Source organism: Crotalus tigris, unplaced genomic scaffold (assembly GCF_016545835.1).
Source record: "Crotalus tigris isolate CLP2741 ecotype Arizona unplaced genomic scaffold, ASM1654583v1 scf7180000018016.4438896, whole genome shotgun sequence".
In the NCBI taxonomy this organism is placed as follows: domain Eukaryota; kingdom Metazoa; phylum Chordata; class Lepidosauria; order Squamata; family Viperidae; genus Crotalus; species Crotalus tigris.
The window spans coordinates 3,388,939-3,415,535 of record NW_024096778.1 but is presented as its reverse complement, the minus strand read 5'-3'; the positions used below and the strand labels follow the sequence as shown (position 1 = coordinate 3,415,535).

Sequence of the window (26,597 nt, the reverse complement as noted above, 5' to 3'; positions counted from 1 at the left end):
CATTTTACCGACCTCAGAAGGATAGAAGGCTGAGTCAACCCCGAACTCAAGATCAAACTCCAGGATATAGACAGAGTTTGCTTACAATACTGCATTCTAACCACTGCGCCACCACGGCTCCTAACAACTTATGATCATTTTTCACACTTCTAGCCATTGCAGCATCCCCATGGTAACGTGATCAAATGTCGGATGCTTGAAAACTGACTTATATTTATGATAGCTGCAGTATCCCGGTCACGTGATCATCTTTTGCAGCCTTTTGACAAGCAAAGCCAGATTTACTTAACAACTATGTTGCTAACTTAACAACTGCAGTGATTTATTTAACAACTGTGGCAAAAAAAGGTTGTAAAATGGGGCAAAACTTACTTAACAACTGTCTTGCTTAGCAACAGAAATTTTGGATTCAGTTGTGACCATAAGCCAAGAACTGCATGTATTTTTGTCCTCATACTGGAATAGCACAATAAGCAATCCAAATATTGTCACTAAACTATATATCACTACTGGGACCAATAACAATTTGTAGAACAATGGCATAGTATCACCAAGCCAGGGGAAAGTTAAATGAACTTGAGAATGACCTCTAACAGTCCTTTTTCATTCCCCCCCTTTTATTGCATTTTTCAGAAATGCAGTGACATAGCGTATGGCTTTTTGTCACACCTTGAAAATGTTTGTCAGTTTCATTCTGGCAGCACAAGATGAAAGGCATTAATTGAAGCTTGACTTTGTCCACTTGTTTGCAATATTAATAACTGTCATGTTAGCTGAAGGACTGGAAGTGCTGACAAACAGAAGGGCAGTAGCAACCTTATCAATAATATCTTAGAGAAAGCGTTGTTTTCTTCTGGCTGGTTTTATATTTGATAACCTGAGATTTAAAATAGAAAAAGAAAGAGAGTTTATTTAGGCAAAGAACTCCAGAAACACTCCAAAGGTCCACCAACATAAAAGGGAAAATGCATTGAGAATAGTTTTAGCATTCCATTAAGAATCGACTGCGTAGCTGTTTGGATTCAAATCTTGCTTTGTTTATGCAAGAGGGTTTAATAGAATTATTAAAATGAGACCATCTATCTATCTATCTATCTATCTATCTATCTATCTATCTATCTATCTATCTATCTATCTAGTAGCACTGCCAATTAATCAGCATCTTTTTTCTTAATATGCTAATTTAATGGTTTTTCTAATTTTTCCTCTACAATAATTCACTTAAATTTAAGACAGGATAGTAATTGTTGTAATTAAAATGGCTTCATTCATGCTCTATCTTTGAACTCTGTAGTTAATTTTAATCAGGTGAAGACAATTTTGCTTCAGCTGTAGACCTTGAACGTTGTACATAAATGGCTCACAAAGTACAGAAGTTAATGTTACCAATTTAATTGTTTAATTATTTAATTTATTCACTAACGAAGAAGTAAAATCCTGAACTTTTATTCAAATATTCTTTTCTCATATTGTGCTAATAACTGTGCTCCATCGTATGTGAGTTAAATCTGTTTTATGTGGTTTAATGTGATAGTTATGATCATATGAATACCGAGCTTGAAATATTTTAAAAGCCATTGTTTTAGCGAGAATCTTGTTTAAGTGGAAAAAGCAAAGACCTGAAGCAAGGGGTATCTGTGTGCAAGGTTGTGTGTCACAGGGTGAATGTCAAACCTGTGAGCTTTTTTTGAAAAGCACCTACCTTTCAGGATGGCTCAACAATTTTGACACATCTATTCTTCCAAAAAGAAGACATCGAAGTGAAGAATATCACTGCTTTAGAAAATTGCATAGTTCCTGGTGATTGATTTTTGCATTTATTACTAAGATGCCCATGACAATTTCTCACCAAAGCTGGACTTGAAATCAGAATTAAAAGGGGATAGTTAATCGTGCTGCAACATAATTTCATATTTCTATCAAGAGCTCACTGTACAGTGCTTCAAACTATCAACCAGGTTTTTTTAAATATACACTGTTTTTATTTCAGAAAAATATCACATCATGGTATTTTCTCTGAACACCCAATATCCTTTGGGGGGGGGGCTGTAGCACCACAGCTCTGCAAGCTGCATTGGGTACCAGTCTGTTTCTGGGTACAATTCAAGGCATTGGTAATTACCTTTAAAGTCCTTCATGGCATGGGCCCAGGTTACTTGAGGGACCGTCTTACCACACTGGGATTGGTCCATCCCATTCATGCCAGCAGAGGCATGCTGTGGATCCCGTCAGCCCTATTAATCCGAATGGCGGTATACAAGGAGGAGGAGGATCTTCTATGCTGTTTCTCCTGCCCTCTGGAACATCTTTTCCCTCAATGTGAGGTTGGCCCCCACCCTCCTACTTTTTTCATAAGGGCCTAAAACATGGCTCTGTCCCAGTGGAGAAACAGTGCAAAGGAGGTGGTTGATTGAGTAATAACAGATCCCACCTACCCCACCACTCCACCCCCACCCTCCCCATGTGTCTTTGGTTTCAATGTTTGTTTTAACTTTCCATGTTTCATACAGTTCCCTATGGTAAGCTGGGCAGCCAATCAATTAGATAGATAGATAGATAGATAGATAGATAGATAGATAGATAGATAGATAGATGTTTATTATTTGTTTGATAAATATACCATTTACCTCTCTAAGAAAGATGCTTCTCATTTTTGTTTAATGATGCACTAAATTTTACTGTTATACTTTTTAAAATGTAACATAGGACTAATCTTACTTTATCTCATAATATACTAACAGGAATTCTTAAATAGTTGCTTGATAATATTAACTTTTACAAATATAAAATTGGCAACATTATCATCTTTCTAGAGCCAGTCTGGCATTGTGGTTAAGGTTCAGGCTAGAAACAGGAAGAGTGTGAGTTCTAGTCCCACCTTAGGCACAAAGCCAGCTGGGTGACCGTGAGCCAGTCACTTTCTCTCAGCCCTAGGAAGCAAACAATGGGAAACCACTTCTGAAAAACATTGCTAAGAAAACTGCAGGGACTTGTCCAGGTGGTCTCCAAGAATTGGACATGATTCTTTCCATTGTAAATGGAAGACATAGCTAAAATAGATTGCCTTAAACCACCTTAAATAAGATTCAAAGTAGCAACATGCTACTGAAACAGACATTGGAACGTCCTAAGAATTTCTTCTTAAGTACATAAGAGCATCATCAAAAATGATCATGCCAATCATCTGTTGAATATTTTACACACATATCCAATTTCAGCACTGGCCACAACATATACAATTTCAGATATTGTATCAGTTAATGGATGGCATATACACCCATTTGTGCATATAATTGGGGAATGTATTTTAACTATATACATTCTTTGAAAAGGACAATATGTAATTGGATCTTCCTGGACCCAGGAAGATGATTTCTTTTTTCCAGTTTAGGTTTTTAAAGAACTATCTTATCTCAATAGGGCAGGCTAATATTTAAAGTTCGCAGTGTGAAAGAAGGGAAAAATCATGTTACACTGTCAGTGTAGACCCCTAAGTGTCTTACTCTGTTTATCTATTGTCACAATGACCTGCTAGGGTTCTTGTTTGCATATAATCCAATGAAAAACGTATTAAAAATGTTAGTCTGTTGGCTTTTATGTGTCTGCTGATTTATCAGAGTAGCTGATCCAGAGCAAGCATAGAAAAAAAAAAAGATATATACAACGTGTGTATATTGGGCATAAAGAATGGCGAGGTGTTTTCATACTTATTTTCAGCAGTCTAGATCAGACTGACCTGGATTGTAGCCATAAATAGAGCAATCTATAAAACTGTTTATAAATCACTTCCCAAGAGCTTTTTTTGCTGATTTCTTACTTTTCTTAGAAAGTAAGCTGCTTTCTATCTATCCAAAAGAAAGCCATCCTGGAGGCTTTCTTCTATGCCAATCTGCGTAGACATCCCTTAGGGCAGGGGTAGGCAACCTTGGTTCTTTTATGACTCTTTTATGCAACCGGCAAAGCTTTCTCTAGTTACAGACTCTGCCTACTATTCTAGCAGGAGCTGTGAATCTAGATCAGGGGTAGGCAACCTTGGCTCTTTTATGACTTCAACTGAGCTATGCTGGCTCAGGAATTCTGGGAGTTGAAGTCCACAGAGTCATAAAAGAGCCAAGGTTGCCTACCCCTGCCTTAGGGCCATGAACACTATCTTTAACATTTAAAGGAGGAAGCAGAAGCTAATTTTTCATGGAGTATTATATGTTTGTAGTACAATATATGAAGCAATATAGTCAATGGAGATAAAAGAAAACAGTCTTCAAAATGGCAGTGCAGTTGAAACATGACAACTGGTCAGAAGATCATTTGTAAATTATGAAGCAATGTGCAAAAGATAGATCTCTAGATGAATGGCAGTGGTTCAGCAAGGATTTATGATCCTGACTATTCAGACAAAATAAAACAAAACTATATTGTATGTGAACATGTGCAAATTAAACTTCTGAAATTAAAAGAAACTTGGAATAATGGTGAATGGGTTCACAGAGCTGGGAATTCTATCCGGTTCTTATGCTCATTCAAATCTCAGAGTTCAGAATTCTTTGATATAAAATGCGTGATTTTTTTGTTTCTTTGTTTGTTTTGTATTTGGTCATTGTTTGGTGGATCATGAAGTTCTAATATAAAGATCAGGCAAGTCCCAGAAAGCTTGAAGTCTGTCCATGTCTGATTTAGAATATCATGTTTATATATATTTCATACAACATTTGTTTTTATTCAGGATTGAAGAGTTTTTGCTGTTAAAATATGCATATTTTTGTTACATCTCTGAGTAAAGGATACATTTTAATGGATATTCTCCCACTTTTTCAGGGTACATTGAATCCCTATTGTGCATTATGGGACGATTCCAGAATGTAAGTAACAGATGTTTATTGCTTTTATTTGGGATTTATATTTCCAAATCACATCAATATCTAGGTAGAGAATAGATTAAAAGCATTATTATGATATGCAGAAATCTGTGCTAAACATGAACTTAAGTATATAATTATGCCAATATAGTTCTCTGCCAGCTTCAAGATCGTGTCTTTATACATTATATATTGGCACTGGAAAATCGGAAATCTAACCAACTTACCCACCTTCATTCTGGCATTGATTAGTTAATAATTTATTATTATCAAGGGTCTCTGAGAGTTTATTGGTATGCATGGAAATTTTTACAGAAACATATAATTCCAATATGACTCTTAGGATTAAATGCTTATTTGTGCTATTATTGCAAAAGAACATGTTACTAAGCAACATATTCTGAGCACATTGTCAAATTTTTAGGCAACAAAGTTTATATGTGTGTATACGTTTGTGTGTTATTTATTGTGGTTGATGAAGTGGAGCTGGTTAATTATTTCAAAACTATTATTCTAGCAAAGATAGCTATATCACTGTTCAAACAAATGCCAAAGGAATTTATATTAATAAGAAATTGTATTGATATGATAGAGGAAATGTATGTTTATTTCTAGGATGCTGTATATTCACAGTTGCCATCAACTATGATTTTTTTTTTCAAGCATCATTGAATATAGTCAACTGTACAATGTTTTCCTCATGAAGTCTGTTAGGTTGAATTTCTAAGTGCATTTACTACAGAGTAGTCAAAGTGAACATTGTAGGCTGTACTTTTGACTAAGCATAGATTGCATTGTTGTGCATATCTACCTACCTGTCTAATTTTTAATCACTGACCATCTCATAAGCGACCCTGTGGTGTACAACAAAACTAAATAAATACTAAAATCATTATCATTAACAAATATTTAAAATGTCAAAAAGCTACAAAAACAAATAAACAAGCATTCTATGTGAAGGGATGTTAACAGTAATGGGGGCCACTTCACTAATTCACCTGTCTCCTGGGGCCCCCATGGCTGCTGGCATAACCAGGTCTTGAAGATCTTTGGGAGTTTAAAAGTGATGAAGTCATCCTCACTTGGGAGGGGAGGAGATTCCATAATGTGGTGGCCACAGTAGAAAAGGTCCATTTCCTTGAGCCCGCCAAATGTTGCTCCCTAGATGATGGAACCCATAACTTTGCATCACAGCAAGATGGGCGATGAATACATTTAATAAATAAATAAAATAAAAATTCTGTTAGATCTGGTGTGACAGGCCAATGAATCAGGGAAAGGCAATCCCTCAAATCATCTGGTCCCATGTCATGTGGGGCTTTAAAAGTCAACACCAACATTTTGAAGTGGTCTTAGAAACAAAGTGGTAACCAGTCTAGTTCCTGCAACAGAGATATCACTTGTGCTCTACCAGAGACTTAACATAATTGCTCACGCTTCTGCATTTTGCACCAGCCCGGCAATGCTGGCTGTGGAATTCTGGGAGTTGAAGTCCACATGCCTTAAAATTGTCAAGATTGAGAAACACTGAGCTAAATTTTGCAGATACTCTTCAAAGGCAGCCCCGTGTATAACACATAGCAATTGTCCTACTGGGTAGGCATTAATGACCATGAATAGAACTCTTTTTATCCTTTTAAGGCCTGTTTACAGCTAACAGATTTGGCAGTGTGTGTTCTTGCAAGAAACAACTATTCTTGCAAGCTTCTTTTGGGGGGATAGTTTTAGTCAAAAAACAACTCTTAAAAATGAAATAAAGAAGAAATTATAGTTTCTTCAGGCACTTTCTGGAGTTTTTTACAAAGTACAGTGAAACACATCTTTATAAATCACATTATACAATAAATTATTTGTGAGCATTTCTTAAGGTCTTTCTGACATATGGGGCTGATCATAATTATGCTTGTATTTTAGAGACTTCTCTTTCCCCATTATCAGTTATTCAAAATAAGGTTCTCTGTACTCCAGTGACAAACCTACAAGTGTAAAGAATCGGTGTGAAATAGATTTTAAGAGAAAGAGCGAGACTGAACAAAAATAGCATTTATGCACTATTATTTTCCTTTGTGTAGGTAAACATTTCTGTGTCAGAAAATGATTGCATCCCGCCAGTTTAATTGTGCTAAAAGCTGTGAACATTGAAGAAATATTTGAATCTTTTTGCACATATTTTATAATGATTTACTGTAATTGTTCCACAGCACTCATCATTATTTAAAGGAACATCAGTGATTCCGAAGGCAAAGAATATGGTTAAAGTATAGATCTATCCTTCTGTATGTTAATTGAGATAGGTCTCTATTGTGTTTTCATGTCAGTGCAGTTGCACCTGGTTCTTTTTCATTTTTCATCCTTTCTCTGCCATATTGCAGAGAAAGGATGCATTTTTCAGTAATGCATTTGGGGAATCCTTGAAAATGACTTACGGCAGGAAAGTACTTCAAATCTCAGGTACAGTGAAATAGTTCAATGGTAGTTTTTAAATGGCTGTTCCTAAAGCTGCTTAAAGATTTAATGGGAGAGGCATTAGTCATCAGAGACTACAGTATGTGGGACGAGAAAAGATGGATGCTACCATTTGTTATGCTTTTGTAATTTACAAAATGACTACCACCACTGCAGGTTGCTGAAACAGTTCATTTTCTTCTCCTGCCTTGGAGTTAAGCAGATCATTCACAAGAGTTCAGAAAAGGATCCTTTTTCTTCCATTACTTTTTCAATAAATTTGTGAGTGTAGAGAAATAGTCTTGTTTTATATTTCTTTACCATTTTTTCCTCTGCGGTGATTTCATGAATGGGTATTTTACTTTATTTGATTTTCTTACAGAATTTGTATTCTAACACTGTAGGTTTTAAATTATAATAAAAGTTCCCAATGTACTGGAATGGGAGGATATATGTTTTACTTTTATTTATTTATATTTCACATTGTCGGACCTGCCACAACTTAAAGCTCTAAATAGAAATGATCCTTGGCTCCATTTATTGAGAAAGGTATAGTTTATTAGAGGTCAAGTGTATTGCAGTATTGCAAAGCCAGAACTGAGAATCGCATGCCAATATCCCTAACTATCTCTCATTGCCCACCCCAGTGTAACCAATCAGGCTCAGGCAAGAACTTTTCATAACGGTCAGTCCAAGCACAGTTTGGTATGCTGCTCCCTCTTTCTTCCAGCTGGATGTCCTTGAGACAGCCTCTCGAGGAGATACAGCACTTACTTTTGTTTTCCCAAGCAGCCCATCTTTCATTCCCTCTCCCCACAGTTTATGGCAGTCTATCACTGCATAGTAGCGAAACTGACATATTTTGAGCTGCCCATCTCTTCCAGAGAAGGACTGTGGCCAGTGTACAGCAAAATATTACATACATTGTATAAAAATTAAAATTTTAAATACATACATATACATATTGTCATGGTTCCGACAGATGAAACTCTTCAAAAGAACTTCAAGGCATTGTTTACCTCAGTGATGGCGAACTTTTTAGAGCAGTGTTTCTCAACCTTGACAATGTTAAGGCATGTGGACTTCAACTCCCAGAATTCCACAGCCAGCCAGGAATTCTGGGAATTGAAGTCCACATGCCTTAATATTGTCAAGGTTGAGAAACACTGTTTTAGAGACTGAGTGCCCAAACTGCAACCCAAAACCCACCTATGCATCATCAAGTCCCGGGTGAGTGTGGCCCATTGGCTGGGTGTGGCCAATTGGCTGGGCATGGCCAATTGGCTGGGCGTGGCTGCAGTGGTAATAGTAGACTGGGTGGGACTAAAAAGTTCAATCAATCAATTTCAACTTTGCAAGATCTTTTTTTTTCCCACAAGAAATTGAAATTGATTGAATCTTTTTTTTTTGCACACGGCGGTGGAGACCTAAAGCGCAAAGGTTTTATAAAACTCAGCTGAAGGCCTAGGACTGGTGTGACAGCGCACGTGCCCACAGAGAGGGCTCTGAGTGATACCTCTGGCACCCATGCCATAGGTTCACCACCACTGGTTTACCTTAAAGATTCTTTTATTCGAGTATCGGCACTACATAGTCGAAACCAAAATCTAAATTCCCCTTCCCTGGATACAAAGTAACAAAGCACAATTCCCTCCTTCAATAAACAGTCATAAATCACATTCCCCAATTAGCTTGAAGCGTGGGCTTTCTCCCCAGTCCTCCAGCCCGCCAAAAGTCTATCAACTCTGGGCCCAATGACCTTGGGTTCCCACGGCTGAGTTATTATTGTTATGACTAGCTGGACTCTTATCCATGTTCCCCCTCCCAGTATCAACTAACTCTAAAAGCAATAGAGAAAAATGGCTGCATTTGCATCTGTTGTCAAAGCAAGAACATCCAATGTTAGCAGCGTTGACACACATATTGAAATATAATGTGCAACACTGTGCTATTGAGAAGCTGTGTAATATAAAGGCTGGGATATTTTTCTTGGATTCTATCATCTATAGATAAGTTTAAATTCTATTCTATACAATATCACACTTTTCCATACATGGCAGACTGAAGTTATGAACCACTCTTTAAAATTATGTAAGCCTGGCATATCATTATGTCCATGAAAAACAAAGACATTTTGGTTTGGTTATATTACAACTTGTTCTAGCCAGCTATTTGGGACAAATGCAGATAGATCTTATATATTATTAGTAAGAATTCTTGCTTACTCATTGCTCTCTCCAAAAATTACAGAAAGTATAAATTATTTCTTGTATAGAAGTTCCTGAATTAAGCAGCTATAAGTTAAAGAGTTTGTGATATAGTTGAACAGCCATATTTATATTATATCACACTGAAAGACTGTGCATTGTTATAAATCATACAACAACCAGAGTAAAGAGTAACTGGAAGAAGATCATCCTTATTTTTTTTAAGACAATGACAGCAGTAAAGGCATCATGTTTTTCCATTCTCATTACATCACCAGAAAGATGTTCAATAAAACTTCAGATCAATGAAGGAACAATCACATCTCAGTCTCAGAATACATTAGAACCACTAGAGGCTTGAAATGACAACTTTGCAAGACATTTTGAGGATAAAGTTGTCAAAGTCTCTGTGAACTTGGCATCTTCACTGACAAAATTTGCATACTTCTGAAAGATCTGAAAGCATGAAGTAGGCTTGTCCTATGGCCAATCATATTCTAGCTCTTCAAGAATTAGATGTTAGGACTAAGCAGTACTCCCTATCTTATATTCACATCGCTGTAGTAACATGCAAAGAAACAAAAATGAACAGCAGTTTGCTGCTTATAAAGCAGTTTCTCCAGCTGTTGCTGATTGCCTTTTGAGCAATACAGTACACATACAACCATAACCTCAATTCTTTCACAGTGGAAATCGTTACCTGATCTCATTTTCATCTTTGCCATCATGCCATTCGCTATTTTAGTTATAGAGATCCGTATACTGTCCTTGCCATGCTTACAAACATAAGCACAACCCCCATTTCATAGCAGCCCTGTTTCAGACTTTAACATGGGAGAAACAGTAATACAGTACAGTGGAACATTCCATCTCCAGAGATGACCCCCCCCCATTCTCCTGGCCTTTCAAAAAGAGATGGAAATATGGCTCCTACTTGGCACTCCCAGAGGAGCATACAGCCATGGGACTGGGTTAGTACTCTGAAAGCCCTCCTCTGCCTTTTAATTTTAACATTGACCTATGGCTCTTGTTAAATGTTTAATATTGCTGTTATGTTTTAGTATTTTATTTGTGTACCTCCTAGGGCAGTGGTGGCGAACCTATGGCACGCATGCCAGAGGCGGCACTCAGAGCCTTCTCTGTTGGCACGTGCACCACCGCCAGCAGCAGGTCCATAAGGCCGCCACTGCCGCCCGGAGCAGGAGCCCCACCCAGCACAAAGGAGGCGAAGTGGTCTACTAGCAAGCTCGAGTAGAGGTGGTAGAGCAGAGGTCACCAACCATTGTTGATTGGTGGACTGGAACAAAAGGGAGGGGGAAGCATTTTACATGTGTGCGTGCGCGCACGAGGCATGAGCACACACGTGCTGCAAATGGTGTGGGGCTAGTGCCTGCATGATATTCATAGCCATGCCCTGTTCTTGCGTGATGTAGCACCTTGTATCTGTACCCCGTGGTGCAGCAGTGGCCATTTTTGCAGCCCTGTTTTTTTGCATGCCAGAGGTGGCACTCAGAGCCCCCCCCCCAAGGGCAGCACAGTGCTGATGTAGCCCTGACACTTTGTGATAAATAAATGGATTTTGGGTAGTAGTTTGGGCACTCGGTCTCTAAAAGGTTCGCCATCACTGTCCTAGGGTCCCTCTGTGGGGAAATAGCAGTAACAATAGCACTTAGACTTATATACTGCTTCACAAAGCTTTACAGCCCTCTCTAAGCAGTTTTACAGAGTTAACCTATTGCCCCCAACAATCTGGTTCCTCATTTTACCAACCTCGGAAGGATAGAAGGCTGAGTCAAACTTAAGCCAGTCAGGATTGAACCCCTGGAAGTCAGCAGAATTAGCTTGTAATACTACATTCTAACCACTGCACCACCATGGCTCCTTGGGCTGTTTTAAATTTGACTAAGTAAATAAGCAAGCAAATAAACAAACAAACAAATAAACAAACAAATAAATAAATTTCTGTTTGCAAAAGAAAATGAACAGTTCAGAAAGTTCCAAAGATATCCTCTGGGGCATTGAAAGCCACATGGCAAAACAAACAGAGAAACAATAACTTTTAATCTAATGATTGGTATGGGTTGTGTCCCTGCACTTTGTGCCTCTGATTATGATGTTAAAAAAGAAAGAGAAATGATTTTTCAACCCATAAAACAGACAATGGAGTCACCAAGAAAAAAGAAGTGAAGGATATAGATTGGATGTAACCCAAACAGTTATGTAATAACACCAATTGGTACCTATATGAATGGCATGCACACGGCATGTACTTTCCTGCTGTTTGTATTATAGCATTTCACCAGATATTTTTAGTCTAGATTTGGAGTGCACAACTTTGGGCCATCATATGGGTTTTTAGGGGCACTCTGATGCCATCTTTCCCCTTCAAGATGGGTAAAATAAATTTGATTTTATTTCAGTGTGTTGTTCTTATGTTGCTAGGTTTGTCACTTTCAAGTCTTCATAACCCAATGGATATAATTTTGCCAGAATTATCTGTCAATAAAAAATAGTTATTATGATTATTTCCTCTGTCTTTAATAATTTTCCTCTTCTATAGCATTAAAAATTATAATTTGGGAGCCAGTATAGTGTAGCATTAAAATATTGGACTTGGACCTAGACTATTTAATTACCTTAATAACAAAACTTATCTTTTGCATTCAGGATGACCAACCACAAAATTAAGCTGTAAAGATCAAATTAAGAGTGATTGCCACTTACGCCATCTTGAGTTCTCAGGAAAAAGGTGGCAAATAAATGCAATAAAAATAAAAAAACAGAAGTTCTGAAAATGAGACTTAAAGTTATAACCAACATATCCTGTTTCCAGAGAGAAACAGTCCTAGAATTCATTTGGTATGGAAATATGGATAGAGCAAAGTTTTCAACCTTCATCCCAGTGTTAGGACATGAAATCATTCGCTGAAAATAAAAATGGGGAGATTCAGGATCAATTAAAGGAACTACTTTAAACAAGGGGAAAATAATGAACTTTTGAATATGCCATCTAATGACACCTTGAAAAGGGACCTAGCTAGTCTCCTATCATTAAATGATGGATAGCTTCCTTTAAATACCAAATGCTAGAAAGCAAGACACTATTCTCAGTCTTCAGTCTCATACAAGCTGTGTGTTTGTTACTTTCTGAATATATATGTGGTCTTTGTAAAACATAGAAGATGGGTCATTAGCTTGATCCAGCAATACTCTTGTCTATGGAAATCAAATCAAATCAAATCCAGGTACCTTTTGAAAAGCACCTTTGGGACAGCAAGACTTTACTTCTATAAGAATTTTTATTTTCTTTTGCTAATGCTGTGTCAAACATCACATTCTAGTTCTACCCTGAACCATTGGGCTAATGCATTATTTATCCTGAGAGTGGATTCTAATTTTTAGCAGAAATATATATTTGGGAGCACAACAGCCAGTTTCACCTAGTGGTTAAGGCACGAGGCTAGAAACTGGGAGACTGAATTCTAGTCCCACCTTAGATGTGAAAGCTGGCTGAGTGACTTTAAGTCAGTTGGTCAAATCCTGTCACAACCAATGTTAGGAAAAAATGTATAGAAAAAGAGAGTGCATCTTTGTATTCTCTCAGAATCAAATTTCTAAGGAAAAGAATTTTCCTAAGAGGATTGGGTTTGGTTGATATTTTTTTTTCCTTCATAATAGCTGGAGCAGTGTAAGTTTCATTTAGCATATTGCACCTTCTGGTCCAAGGCAGTTTTGTCTCTGTCAGCATACTGCTGACAGAATCATTCTAAACAGTTTTTGATAATGCTGCAGAGGATTCAAAAGTAGGAGTGGTAGAAGAAGAAGAAGCTTAAAGACTCAGCTACTGTCTCCTGAAAGCAGAATCATATTAACTTACAAATAGTAAATAGAACCAGTTTCATTGCTACTTGGCACAACCTTACAAAATATGAGTGAAAAATTGAAAAGGTAAAAAAGGTATTTTGTGTAAACTAAATCAAGTATAAATAAAAGACAACTAAACAATACTCAGGCAATTGTCATATTCTAGCAATAAATATTTACTTTTATAATACCATAATTTAGCAGTGTTCAGACTGCTCTGACTTGTATTAACTCTGTGAATGTCAAGCACGAGGGAAATCAGAAGATTCAGGCAAATTTGAAGGGGTATAAAGATTTATTGCGAGCTTAAGAATAAGAATCTATAAGAACCTGAACTACTAACAGTTAAAGCAATTTGGTGGTAGATAAAACTCAAAGGAATTCAAGGTGATCTCTTCTGGGCGCAAAGAGAGTCAGGACTGATGACGCATGTGATTTTTCTCTCAGGCTCAGCCTGGTCATCTCCTACAGTGAAGTTACCCAGGGGTCAGTAGTATGATCCCACTTTTGATCAGGAGAGACTTTTTTGAAAGACTAAGAGATATTTATTTCAGGAAGGAAGGATTCACTCACTTGTCCCTGTATGCTGTTGTCCCTAATATACAGTTAGTTGTGGAAATATATAATTTGTTCTTTGGAATTATAATTAATATTCCATGTGGTCTGATCTAATCACAAAGTATCACTTTTCAGTAACAAATATGTTTAACTTAGGAATAACACCAATATGTCCAAATAAGAGATCTTGATCTCTGTGCCTTCCCATCCTAGCAAAATATAGACAGGCACAGGGTTATCAAAGGAGAATTGATAATTAGCTATAGTTTGTTATTAGGGTTTATTAGATTACCTTGGATCATACTTAGCCATTTGGTATGCAACAACTAATTATATTTTGTATTGGAAACAAATTAAGCTGGTCTTAAACTTGATTTCAAGGTGCTTTTATGGGTGCCTAAGGTATGCAAAGCTATATTTCTACATGGTGAAATGGGCTCTTTGCAATATTGGCAATATTAGAGAGAACAGAGCAAATCTCTATGAACTACAGGAAGTTAATTTCCTGAAAGGTATTTTATTTCTTTTTTATTTTTAATGAATAAAACAAATTATAATAATTAACTCTAGGTAAGTTTAGTCTATACTGTAAAGTACTGTAAAATAGAGTGGTACCTCATACTCGTTAATTGGTTCCGGGAGGCACAATGAATGCTAAAAATGATGAGTACCAAAGAAACCACATGTCTTATCACATTACCCTTTGTTTTGGCCGGGAAGGATTTCCTGTCTTCCCTTTTCCTATGTCAGTGACCTTCCTAGCATTGCTGACTTCCTGTCTGCCCTCTGTTGCCATCGGCCATTTCCTTTTGCAGCTACCTTCCTGGCATGGCTGACTTCCTGTCGATTTGCCATAGCTGTCCCCTTCTTCCTATTGCAGTGTGTTGAGTAGCAAACAAACAACAGGTACCAGGACAACATTTTCATGTCATAATGCTCTGAATACAAAATTCAACAAGTTTTGAAGCAGTCAAGTACTAAGGTACCACTCTATATATAAAATTTATCCCCAGTAAAGGGAACCTCCTCAGGTCTAATATATGGACTCTTGGTTCAATATTTTTTTTGAATTGATATTTCACAAACTGTGACAATGAACAGCTAAATTATGAGGATTCAGCGGTATATATACCACACATATTATTCTGAACATAATATTTTGAAATCACAGATTGGATTCATGAAGGGTTTGTGTAGAATCAGTTCCTATTATGAATACATCTGCATCCTTAATTTCTATTGGATCTATTTCTTAATTTGATAGAAAAACTACCTATTTGAAAAACCTGTTTCTATGTGGAAGCAGATCTGTTGAAAGAAAAGGATGTATCACAAATTGCATAGAATTTTATTACTCACAATGATGTTGTCAACAGAAAATAAACCGAGAGCTCAGGAGTAAAGATGCTAAAGTTTTATTTAGACCCCATAGCCATGCTGAGCACTGTTAAATATTTTGATTGTTTTTTTTTTACCTGTGTACTATGCTGCTTGATAGATTGAAATATGGTACTTATCACTATAGATAAGTCTAAGCATCTTTAACATGAAAGATCATAGTATTTGCTTGTTAAAATGCACCTCAGAATACTATTATATTATTGATTAATTAAATCAAAAGGTTTTCTATTGTACTGCTGATTATTCCTATCTGGCAAACACTTCCTCTCTTCATTTTATTGTACTTACTTGTTTAAGACATGCAGGGTTTTATTTCCTCTAGAGGTTTATTGCAATATCTAATTTTTTAGTGTGGATCACAAGGAATCAATAGAAAACTTAAGAAGCTCTGTGAAGTAGTGATAAACCCTGGAGCAGAATTGAAAAGCAAATTCCTCCTGCTCTCAGCATTTTTATCTCACTGCTAAAATTGCATAATATGTTCACAGCAGTTCATTCCTTTTAAACATTCCTTTCAGAGTCTACAAAGGACAGGAAACTAAAGATTGTCTACTCTATGCATCTATGTTTGTTTATTATATTTAATCATTTGTTTATTTGTTTACAGGTAGTCCTTGACTTATGACTGTAATGGAGACTGCCCATTACAGTCATAAGCCATGCAGTCATAAAGCAGATCATCACATGACTGACTAGATTTTACTTATTTTCATGGTGGTTATTAAGCAAATAAAAGTGAGCATTAAATGGTCATGAATGTCTCTGCAGACATTAAGTGAATCAGTTGTTCACAATGGGGCGTGTGTGGTTTTTTTGCTGAAAACCAGAAGTAAATGCTGGGTTTTGACAAAAATGTAAACCATGGTCATGTGACTGAGGGATACTGCAAACATCTGTAAATGTGGGCCAGTTACTAAGCACCTGAAATGTCACATGTCTGTGATTTATTCCTTGAAAACATTTTTATTCCTTGAAGCTTCTTGAATGAGAAGCAAAATGTTTTCAAGGAAAAAAAAGAACCAGAAAGTTGAGTTGCCCTTTAAAAAACACCTTTGGTTCAGAACTGGATCACAAGTACCTTTTGGGGGCTTCCAATGTAGCTTTGAAAAGATGCTAAATGACCAGTTGTGAGTTAAGGACTACCTGTATTTATTATTACTTATATCCATGATTCTAGTTAGAGCAGGTAAATACTCTGGGTCCTTGAGGGCATGATGGAGACAGGTCTTTTTGTACCAAGTAGAGTTGCAGCTGATGTACCTATTGCAACTGGCAAAACGTCCTCTAGCTACAGATTCTGCCTACTATTCTAGCAGGAGCTGTGAAGCTAGACCAGGGGTAGGCAACCTTGGCTCTTTTATGACTCGTGGACTTCAACTCCCAGAATTCCTGAGCCAGCATAGTTCAGTTGAAGTCATAATAGAGCATGGCTGGCTCAGGAATTCTGGGAGTTGAAGTCCACGAGTCATAAAAGAGCCAAGGTTGCCTATCCCTGCTCTAGCCCATTTCTTAATGTTCTCCCATTCAGGTTCCACCCTGAAATCCTGCTTGGCTGGCTCAGGAATTCTGGGAGTTGAAGTCCACGAGTCATAAAAGAGCCAAAGTTGCCTACTCCTGGTCTAGAAGGATCTCAGAATTGTGCACCTGGCTAGGATAATGTACAATGCTGTAATATTATTCTACTAGCAATAACAAATATTTCTGGCAATTTGAGTCGTTCATGTCTCTTAAGTTTGCCATCCTATAGGGCTTGACATTAATCTTGTAAGTTCTTTAAATAATTCCTGTGCATAACTCATTCCTGGTGTAATTAATGTGAATGAATCATTTTCTCATGTTTCCCCCTTTCTCATGAATCTCTTCTGTGATGGTCCTATTTTACCGCCTTGGTACTACCACAGTATTTTAAGTATTCCACATTTCCACCATCTTTATAGGTATCTCAAGCATACTTCCCTAGGAGGGGAAAGTCTGAGCCCAGATGGCAGTTGTCCAAAATCATTGAATCCAGGCCTCTTCAGAAAGGGGCACACCATAGTTATCAAAGAGCAGCAGATGCCAAGGAAAACCAAACTGTTCAACAGTACTATGCAGTCAAAGTATTTTTATAGATCCTCATTTAGCCAAAGATATCATTTTGGTTTGCTGCATGTATGTAGGTGTACATAGGTAGTCCTTGTCGAGAGATCACAACTGAGACCAGCAAAACTCTTCAGATATTTTGCTCAACCAAGAAATCTCATTCAGATGAACGTGAACATTTACAGACTTACCATCCTTTGCTGGTATTCTTCAAACCGCAGCATATATATACATATATATATATATATATATATATATATATATATATATATATATATATATATATATATATATATTACCTTCGTGGTATTTAAAAAAACAGAATCCTTATTTAAGTCTTTCTTAAGTCTTTTGCACTGAAGTATTTGCCAGAGGCAAATAAACCAGATCAAGGAAACAGAGAACATTTATGATACAAGGAATAGACAATATCCTTTCCTCCAGACCAAGGTAATAGGACATATTGAGTTGACTCTAGATTTAATCTGTTTTAAAATAGGCCCGTTGAAACTAACAGTATTTAAGTTATTATTAATTTCAATTAAATTACCTAAAGTAGAACCAAGTCTGAATCCAGCCTATTGTTGGGGGAAGATGCTATAATTCTGTTGCTATAGAGATATGAAGTATTGTTTCTGCAGAAGTGGCATTTCTGCTGCCAATATGAGAGCTCCCTATGAGCCTAGTTGCAGTCAGCATATCTCATGAGAAAAACTGTCTGCATTTAATTAAGGAAGAAAACGAGCTGGACAAGTACAAGCTTGGAGCATTGGAAATGTTTCGACTACTATTTTTTTTTCTTGGTACGTTTGTTTTAAAATATGTCTTCAGTAAAGCAGAACTGGCTATTTTTGGAGCAAAACAATCAGTTCATTTCTCACTGGATAGTTTTAATGTCCATCACAGTTCTCATTTTCTGTTTCATGAAGCAAAGCAGCACAATTACAAAATGGGCATATGTAACTCTTAAAACCTACATCCACCTAATCCACCTGATTCTATGGTGAATTAAACACAAAAAACACCTGTTGAACTAATGAATTCAGAGTGCCGCCCTACTCATAACAAGTGAAGATGGCAACAATTATCATGAAACTGAAAAAATATTTTCGTATCTCTTTGCTTCCTATTTTATGTTAGGCTTGGAAAAGATCTGACTCAAAATTCAAGAACAGATAACAAAGTTTATTTACATATGGAAATGGGATCTGAGACTTACTTACAAAAATACTTGCTACATATGGAGCAGACATCGGGGGGGGGGATATATTGTCCACCCACTGTAGTAAATCTGTTCCTTTGCTAGGATATTTTCTGAAAACAACCAAAGCCTCAATTTCCAGTATAGATGTCAGTATAGATTTTATTGATTATAAATTGATAGGAAGATAATGGGCATGTGGTCTTTGTTGCCATTCTTAAAAATGTAGAATAATATTCCCAGTCCCCAAAGATTTGGAATATGGGGAGTATGTATCTGAGTTAATGTATTAGTTAATATAATAAAGCAATGCAATATAATGGAATAGTCAACAATTAATATATATAAAAATAAAGCTACAATTGGGGACTATCATTCAGTATTGTTTTTAATCAGTCCAGGTCAGCCTGTCAGAAATCAAACAATGTCAACAACCATAAAAAAACAAGGACACACTTTCTGAACCATATTAAAGGGAGAGCCTAGGCAACAGAACCGAAGGCAACTATTGCATCTACTAGGCTGGGAGAGAGAGAGGGAGAGAGAGAGAGAGAGGAGTCCTCTGGGGCCTGCTTTACACAAGCAGTGTACAAGCTTAGTTCCTACTTTGAATCAAAGTGTAATTCACTATGTTTAGCAGAATCTAAACCAAGGGATGTTTATAAAATGGAAAATATATTTTATTTCAAATATGGAATGAATCACTGTTTTCCAGAATTTCTGCCTAATCAAAATACAGGTAGTCCTCAATTTACAACCATTTGTTTAGTCACCATTCGAAGTTACAATGGCGTTGAAAAAAAGTGACTTATGACTGTTTTTCACACTTACGACCACTGCAGCATCCCTATGGTCACGTGATCAAAATTCAGATGCTTGGCAACGGGTTCATATTTATGATGGTGGCCATGTCCCGGGGTCATGTGATCACCTTTTGCAACCTTCTAAGAAGCAAAGTCTATGGGGAAACCGGATTCATTTAACAACCATGTTACTAACTTAGCAACTGCAGTGATTCACTTGTCAACTGTGGCAAGAAAGGTCATAAAATGAGTCAAACTCACTTAACAACTGTCTTGCTTAGCAAGAGAAATTTTGGGCTCAATTGTGGTCATAAATCAACTGTATTTTGGTTGTTCCAAGTTTTAGTTGAAACAAAATCTAGATAGATTCCCCAGTGATTTATGGGATAAGCAGGGCATGGCCAGTGTGCACCATCCTTTTCTCCCCACAGGAACCCCTAGCAGCCTATCTGTCCCTGTTCTTCCTAGAACTATCTTTCCCCTCCTCCTTTAAGCCACTACCAGATATTGTACTGGCCTGCTCGCATCTTGATCATCTTGCCTTCCCTCACTCAGCTATTGCTGATGTCCCAGGACAGCATATGCCACAGCATGTCTTCTGAAGTTCCTGCATCTTCCTTCCATCTGATCTCCCTCAGCAGTTGCTGAGGCACATTAGGGAGATCAGATGGAAGGAAGATGCTGGAACTCTCTTATTGTGTGCTCCCAGCACTGAGGGACAGGCCCTCCACCACATCCCTTCCTTTCTTCACTTGTTTCTCCCTCAGATGCTATGTCCTTGTTTTTTCCCCACTGTTCTCCTTGTTTTTCCCCACTGTTTTCTCTCTCTCTCTCTCTCTCTCTCTCTCTCTCTCTCTCTCTCTCTCTCTCTCTCTCTCTCTCTCTCTCGCACACACACATACACACACACACACACACACACACACACACACACACACCCGACTTCTTCCTAGAACTTTATTTCCAGAATAATGCAGCCTTGTTTTTAATCGAAACATCTGAAATTCAATGTGTTTTGGTTTGGACCCAGATCTCCTGAAATCAGCAGTTCTCTGCACAGAATGTTTTTGCACTTTTCTACTAGAAGTGCTTAATTGATCGACAAAGCTATGAATTATAGCAGGCTTTGAAAGAGACTGCCGAAGTAATTAATGTTCTGTCATTTCTTGGCATCATTGAAAAACTAACAGACAGCAGCCCTTGCTGAGCCGCCTGACTAATATGCCAAATACAGGAAGTGCTTGTAGCAGATCAACTTGTAGACCGCAGTTGTTCAGCTTGCAGATAAATCTATGAGTGGCAGAATCTGTTTGACCTATATTCCATTCCACAAAATAAGAAATATATTCATAATATTCATAATGAGTTTTTCATAGATTAGACATGACATTTCATTCACATGGGTGAAACTGATATAACCTAGAATCTTAAGAAAGCAGCTGTTCCCATGAATTGACAAATTACACTTTTGTCAGTATGCAGTAAACTAAAAGGAAGCATAAGCAATAGGATGGAGGAAGCTATTTACTGAATAGGTGATGCTGCTATACAGTCCTAAATCAATAGATTGCCTTAACCAAAGTTCCTTTCTTTAGTGTTAAGAATTTTAAGCACAGCATTGTGACCCCAGACATGAAGAATTGCTAGTATATGGTTTTTCTGAGTCCAGACAATAGTCATTGTAAACCCAGTGGATTGCACAGAACAAAAGAAAATTGATTGTATGGAAATATCCTGCTTTAACATGTTACAAAGCAAGCCGATAATCAGTTTGTTCATAAAGGGATTTCATAATTGTCAAGATGTACTTGAAAGTCTAGCCTCATATAATCAAACAAAATTATGAACTGGTCAGATCTCACTGAAAATGCTATTACACAATAGTATGATAATTGGTAGCCAGATTCCGCAATGAAACATAGCAGAAGTCCAATATAATATTCTGGGGTTTTTCATACCATAATTATTTCAACAATTTGTAAATTGATTTAGGAGACTAGTGTTTATGATCTTTGCAATTAGGAAAATCAATCAATATATTTTTCTAGATAATTGCAACCAAGACATTAGTTACTACAAAAGCATTTCTGAGAATATGAAAGGAGATACTTTCTGAGTTAAACTGAATCAGAAAGCAAGTAGCTTTCTGGTTTATCTGTTTCTGAAAGAAGTAAATTAGATGCTAGAAGAACTATCTGAAGATGAGAACTTTTTGTATTATGCATTTTTAGGTGGGGCACAAGACCTTTGGAACTGTTTCTTGGATTAAATTCTTTCTGACCATAGAAATCAGTGACTTATCCATTTGCAGGCAGGAAAATAAATAATAATAAAATGACAATTCTGTTTAACTGCTGTGGTCATTACAGCCACATATTCTACTATCCCAGTGTGTTTCCTTCATGGCAAAACTATTAATTTATATACTATAACTTAACCTACAAAGGTTTTATCAGTCACAGATACAGAATAGAGATGAGTAAATGAATATTACTCATCTTTTTTCCATATACTGGACAGAAGGAACTTAAGAGTTCAGGAGAAGGGGAAAAAAGAAAAAAAAATTCTGACAGATTTATCCATCCAGACATAGGAGTTTAAGTTCTTCAATCATAAAGGTCTGGGTATAAATCTCCATATATTTATGTGTATATGAGACGCTGTATTTTTTCCTTACAACTTTTACAGTTTTATGATAGGCAAATAAAATATGATAGAAGTGCTTATATTGAGCATTGGCAATGTATATGGATTGGTGAACTTTTTTTAAAAAAATCCTTAACAATATTATTATTTTTTTCATCAACAACAAAGCAAGAAATTCAAATGTTGGAAAAGATGAAACTGATTAAAGCATTTCTGTTTATAAAAATTTGAGGGTCATCACCGAAAATGACGCAAAGAATGTATCACATACTGTATAGTATTACAAATTAACTCATTCTCGATTTAATCAAAAGTTTGCTGTCTGTATTCCATGGGCTTCACTGTAGATTAGAAAAACAACCCACTAATTTAAGACAGATTTATCCCAGGAAACCAAATACTTACCCCCCTCCCCTCCAAATTGGCAGTCCAAGTGACAGATTTGTTATTTACAGTCAACTAATAAGGCATCGGCTGTTGTCTTAAGGAGAGAAATGCTTGTTTTAGTACTGACAAAGAACTCATTAGTATTAATTAATTAAATCTAGTTAAATGGGCTTGCACGTATGCTTTAGTGCTTGTTGTTTTACTGTTTAGATTGTGGTATTTTTTGTGGTATCTGATTTAATGCACAATCTAAGTCACTTCCATGCAGCCAGCTCTTGACCCACTTAATTTGTTCTGCAGATTCATGGCAGGGTCAAATATTTTCACTGCTAGAACACTATTGGTACAGGACAGGACACCCTCCAGCTGGCTAATGGAAGGGAGCACCATTTTTCTTTTACTGAAATGAGAAGGGGAAAATATTAAAGAACAAGGAACTTGGGTCAATATACAAGGAAAGCAGCAAAACCGCTCTGTAGACTGGTTGGTGATAAAATAAGAAATCCTAAGGTTGAAAATAGGGGTCCTTCTCAGGAGTATTTATATATACTACTACTCCCATGGTGAAAGGATTCATTGGTGACATCACTGTTGCCCAGAGGACACCCAGTTGGGGGCTTCTTTCAGGTCCTTGTGAATTGCCCACATAAGTGGTATCCATTTTATCCACTTGAGGTCCCCTTCTATTGAACTGCTGGGTCAGTGTGAGCTGGAACATGTGATGGGAGCTCACCTCTGTGGCAGCAACAGGTCTCAAACATGAGGCTGCCAATCATCAGCTCAGTATTCTAAGCTTGTGAGCAACTGTGCTCTTATTATGTACATACACCTACAGAAACTATCTTCCTATGCTACCAATAATATTTACAGTGCTTTCTTTGGAGCTGAATTGGAACTGATAAATAATAGACTCAGTTTTCAAAACTTCTTGTAAGTCCCTGGCATTAAGAGCACATGTGGAAGGGTAACAGCGTCAAACTCAGATTGTACAATCACAACATGCATAAAAGGCCTCAGGTTACAGTGTAGTGATGGAGATGCAATCAGTGGAATTACTTAAATATTTAGATAGAACATCTAGGAAAGATGTAGACAATCATTCAGCCATCTTTTAATGGAACTATTCTAATTCACAGTTTTTCAATTTATAATAAAAGCTGCTTTTTCCATAATTCATGAAATAGCTTAGAGAAGTGCATGCAAAATTTGTAAATTTAGGAAAAGTGTGTATAAAGCAACACATTATTACAGAAAACTACCTACAAAAAAGTGTAGAAAAATGGTTTAAAATGCATGTGCTATGCACATGAATCAGAATATTTATGTGGGATAGGAAGAACTTTGGCTGCATAAGAGAAAAAAATGAGCAAAATTTAACTTGTCAGTTTTTTTCTACATTATTCCATTTTTTAATGGAATGAAGCTATAACAGGTAAATTTGTTAGTCCCTCTCTATGCATATCATTTTCCTACACTTGAATTTTATTCCTTCCTCCTCTTTCTCCTTCATTTGTCCTCTTCAGTTTGGCAATATACAGGATCTTCAATGATATATCTTTCTGGTATTAGAATTCAAAAATGGATAAAGGAGGACAACTTTGCCTGATCCAGAAGCTTCTCCTGCTTATATTTTACTTTATGATTATGAGTTCTGCTTCTTACAAGGAAAGGATTAATACACAAGGCCATATAATGCCTTGATTGCCATTTCAAGACCCAAACTTAAGGCTTTGGCCTTACAACAGCAAGAACATCTGGCTTTGAGGCTGGCTGTATAAACAGATATGCTGGTAACTGTCTTGTGGTTAGGGGAACAATTCAGGTTTAGTCTGCTGCAGTATTGCCCCAGCTGTGCTGTCCTTCTACGATGTTTTCCATCAAAAATTGCATTATGCCAAAAAAAAAAGATGGCACAGATTTCATATATAGATAGATATAGATAGATATAGATATTATATCTATATATCTATCTATATCTAATCTATATCTAAGATATAGATATAAATATATATATAGATATATAGATATAAATAAATATATCTTTATGAAGCAAAGGATGGTTTTATTCAGTTTGAATTCTCAATATAGTATTACTTTAGATTGTTCATGTTATGAGGGCATAACAGATTCCATAAATATTCCTGTAAAGCTCAAAGGCTGCATTTATGTTTGATGTGTGATAGGAATTTTTTTTTTTGTCGGGGGGAGGTGATCATTAAGGAAGACATTTTTTTAAAATTCATTTTAGGAAGATATAGAAGTTCAAAGAATTGTTCCCCAGAGTGCAATCTATATTTTTAAAAAATAGTTTCATTGAAGAGGAGTTAGCAACAAAAAGCCCCTGGGCAGAAGTCTTCATGCTACTGCTGTTTCAACTCACCTGTTCAAAAGTATTTTAGAAGCTTGTGGGATAGGAAGGAGACAGAATGAAAAGTGTTAGGAGGATAGTAAGACAGTAAGAAGAAAACCTATTGTCTAAAGTGTCTACCTATGGAAGGATGATAGTGAGATTTATTTCCCACCTTTAATTTCAAAACACGATCAACACAACTGAAAAACAAATTCGTTAACACTGGAAGTTTTTAAGAAGAGACTGGACAGCCATTTGTCCGAAATGGTATAGGGTTTCCTGCCTGAGCAAGAGGTTGGACTCAATGACCACCAAGGTCCCTTCCAACTTTATTATTATTATTATTATTATTATTATTATTATTATTATTATTATTAATTATTATTATTATTATTATGGATCATCGCACAGTCAGCCAGATGTTCAGACTGGATTTGACATTTTGTCTACCTATCGAGTCCTTACCCAGGACCTGGGATAGGCAGATGTGGATGTTTGATGGTATTACAGATATCGTCGCAGGATGGAAACAGTTCCTAGTAAGGCTGCCTTTTGCAATTGACTCGAGTTGTTTTGGGATTGCACCCAAGGAGCCTATTACTATTGGTACTACCCTTGCTTGCTTTTGCCACAGTCTTTCTATTTCTATTTGTAGGTCTTTGTATTTTGTTATCTTCTCCAGTTCTTTCTCTTCTATTCTGCTGTCTCCAGGTACTGCCACGTCCACTATCCAGACTTTTTTGTCTTTTTTATCAACAATTGTTAAGTCTGGGGTGTTATGTTGCAGGTGCTTGTCTATTTGAATTCTGAAGTCCAAGAGCAGTTTAATTTTATCATTTTCTATGACTTTCTCTATTTTATGATCCCACCAGTTTTTGCTTACAGGCAAATGATATTTTTTGCAGATCTTTCAATGCACCATTGTTGCTACTTTGTCATGCCACTGCTTGTAGTCAGTCTGTGCAATCTTCTTGCAACAGCTTACCAGGTGGTCCACTGTTTCTTCAGCTTCTTTGCATAGGCGACACTTACTGTCTGTTCCTGTCTTCTCAATTTTGACTTTATTTATTTATTTATTTATTTATGAGACTTATATACCGCTTTAAGTGCAAGCACTCTCTAAGCAGTGTACACCAGTAAGCAATGTATATATATATTTACATTGCCCCAACAATCTGGGTCCTCATTTTACCTACCTCGGAAGGATGGAAGGCTGAGTCAACCTTGAGCCGGTGAGATTTGAACCGCTGACCTGCTGAACACAGTCAGCTAAAGTGGCCTGCAGTACTGCACTCTAACTGCTGCGCCACCTCGGCTCTTTACATGCATTTGTCCTTAAGGCTTGGTCTTGTGCAGCCAGAATTAGTCCCTTGGTCTCTTTCTTCAATTTTCCTGTTCTTAGCCATTGCCAGGTCTTGTTAATATCTGCTTTACCAGCTATTTTTTTAATGTATTGGCCATGTAGTGCTTTGTCTTCCCATGCCTCTATTCTGTTCTTCATTTGGTCTTTCTTGTAGGCCAGTTTGGTCTCTCCAGTAGTCAGTAAGCCTTCCTGATATACTAATTTCAGTGCATCTTCATCATTGTTCTTCAGATATTCTTCCAAAGCCATTTTTCTTCTTCAACCATCTGATGTACTTGTAGCATTCCACGCCCACCTATTTGCCTTGGTAGATAAAGTCTGTCAATGTCACTGCGTGGATGAAGGGCATGATTCATTGTCATTATTTTTCTGGTCTTCCTATCCATTGCTTTTAGTTCTGCTTGAGTCCAGTCCACTATTCCAGCTGTGTACCTAAT

General features: G+C 36.9%; 1 protein-coding gene across 3 annotated transcripts in view; it reads left to right on the top strand.

Annotated features, from left to right (window-relative positions):
- The window catches only part of ADGRB3 (adhesion G protein-coupled receptor B3), a 509,374-nt gene that overhangs the window by 274,597 nt on the left and 208,180 nt on the right, over positions 1–26,597 (top strand). For all 3 annotated transcript variants that reach the window (XM_039346725.1, XM_039346723.1, XM_039346726.1), the window contains one exon: positions 4,813–4,856. In XM_039346725.1, the coding sequence (XP_039202659.1) occupies positions 4,813–4,856 (44 nt within the window). The remainder of the gene's footprint in view (positions 1–4,812; positions 4,857–26,597) is intronic.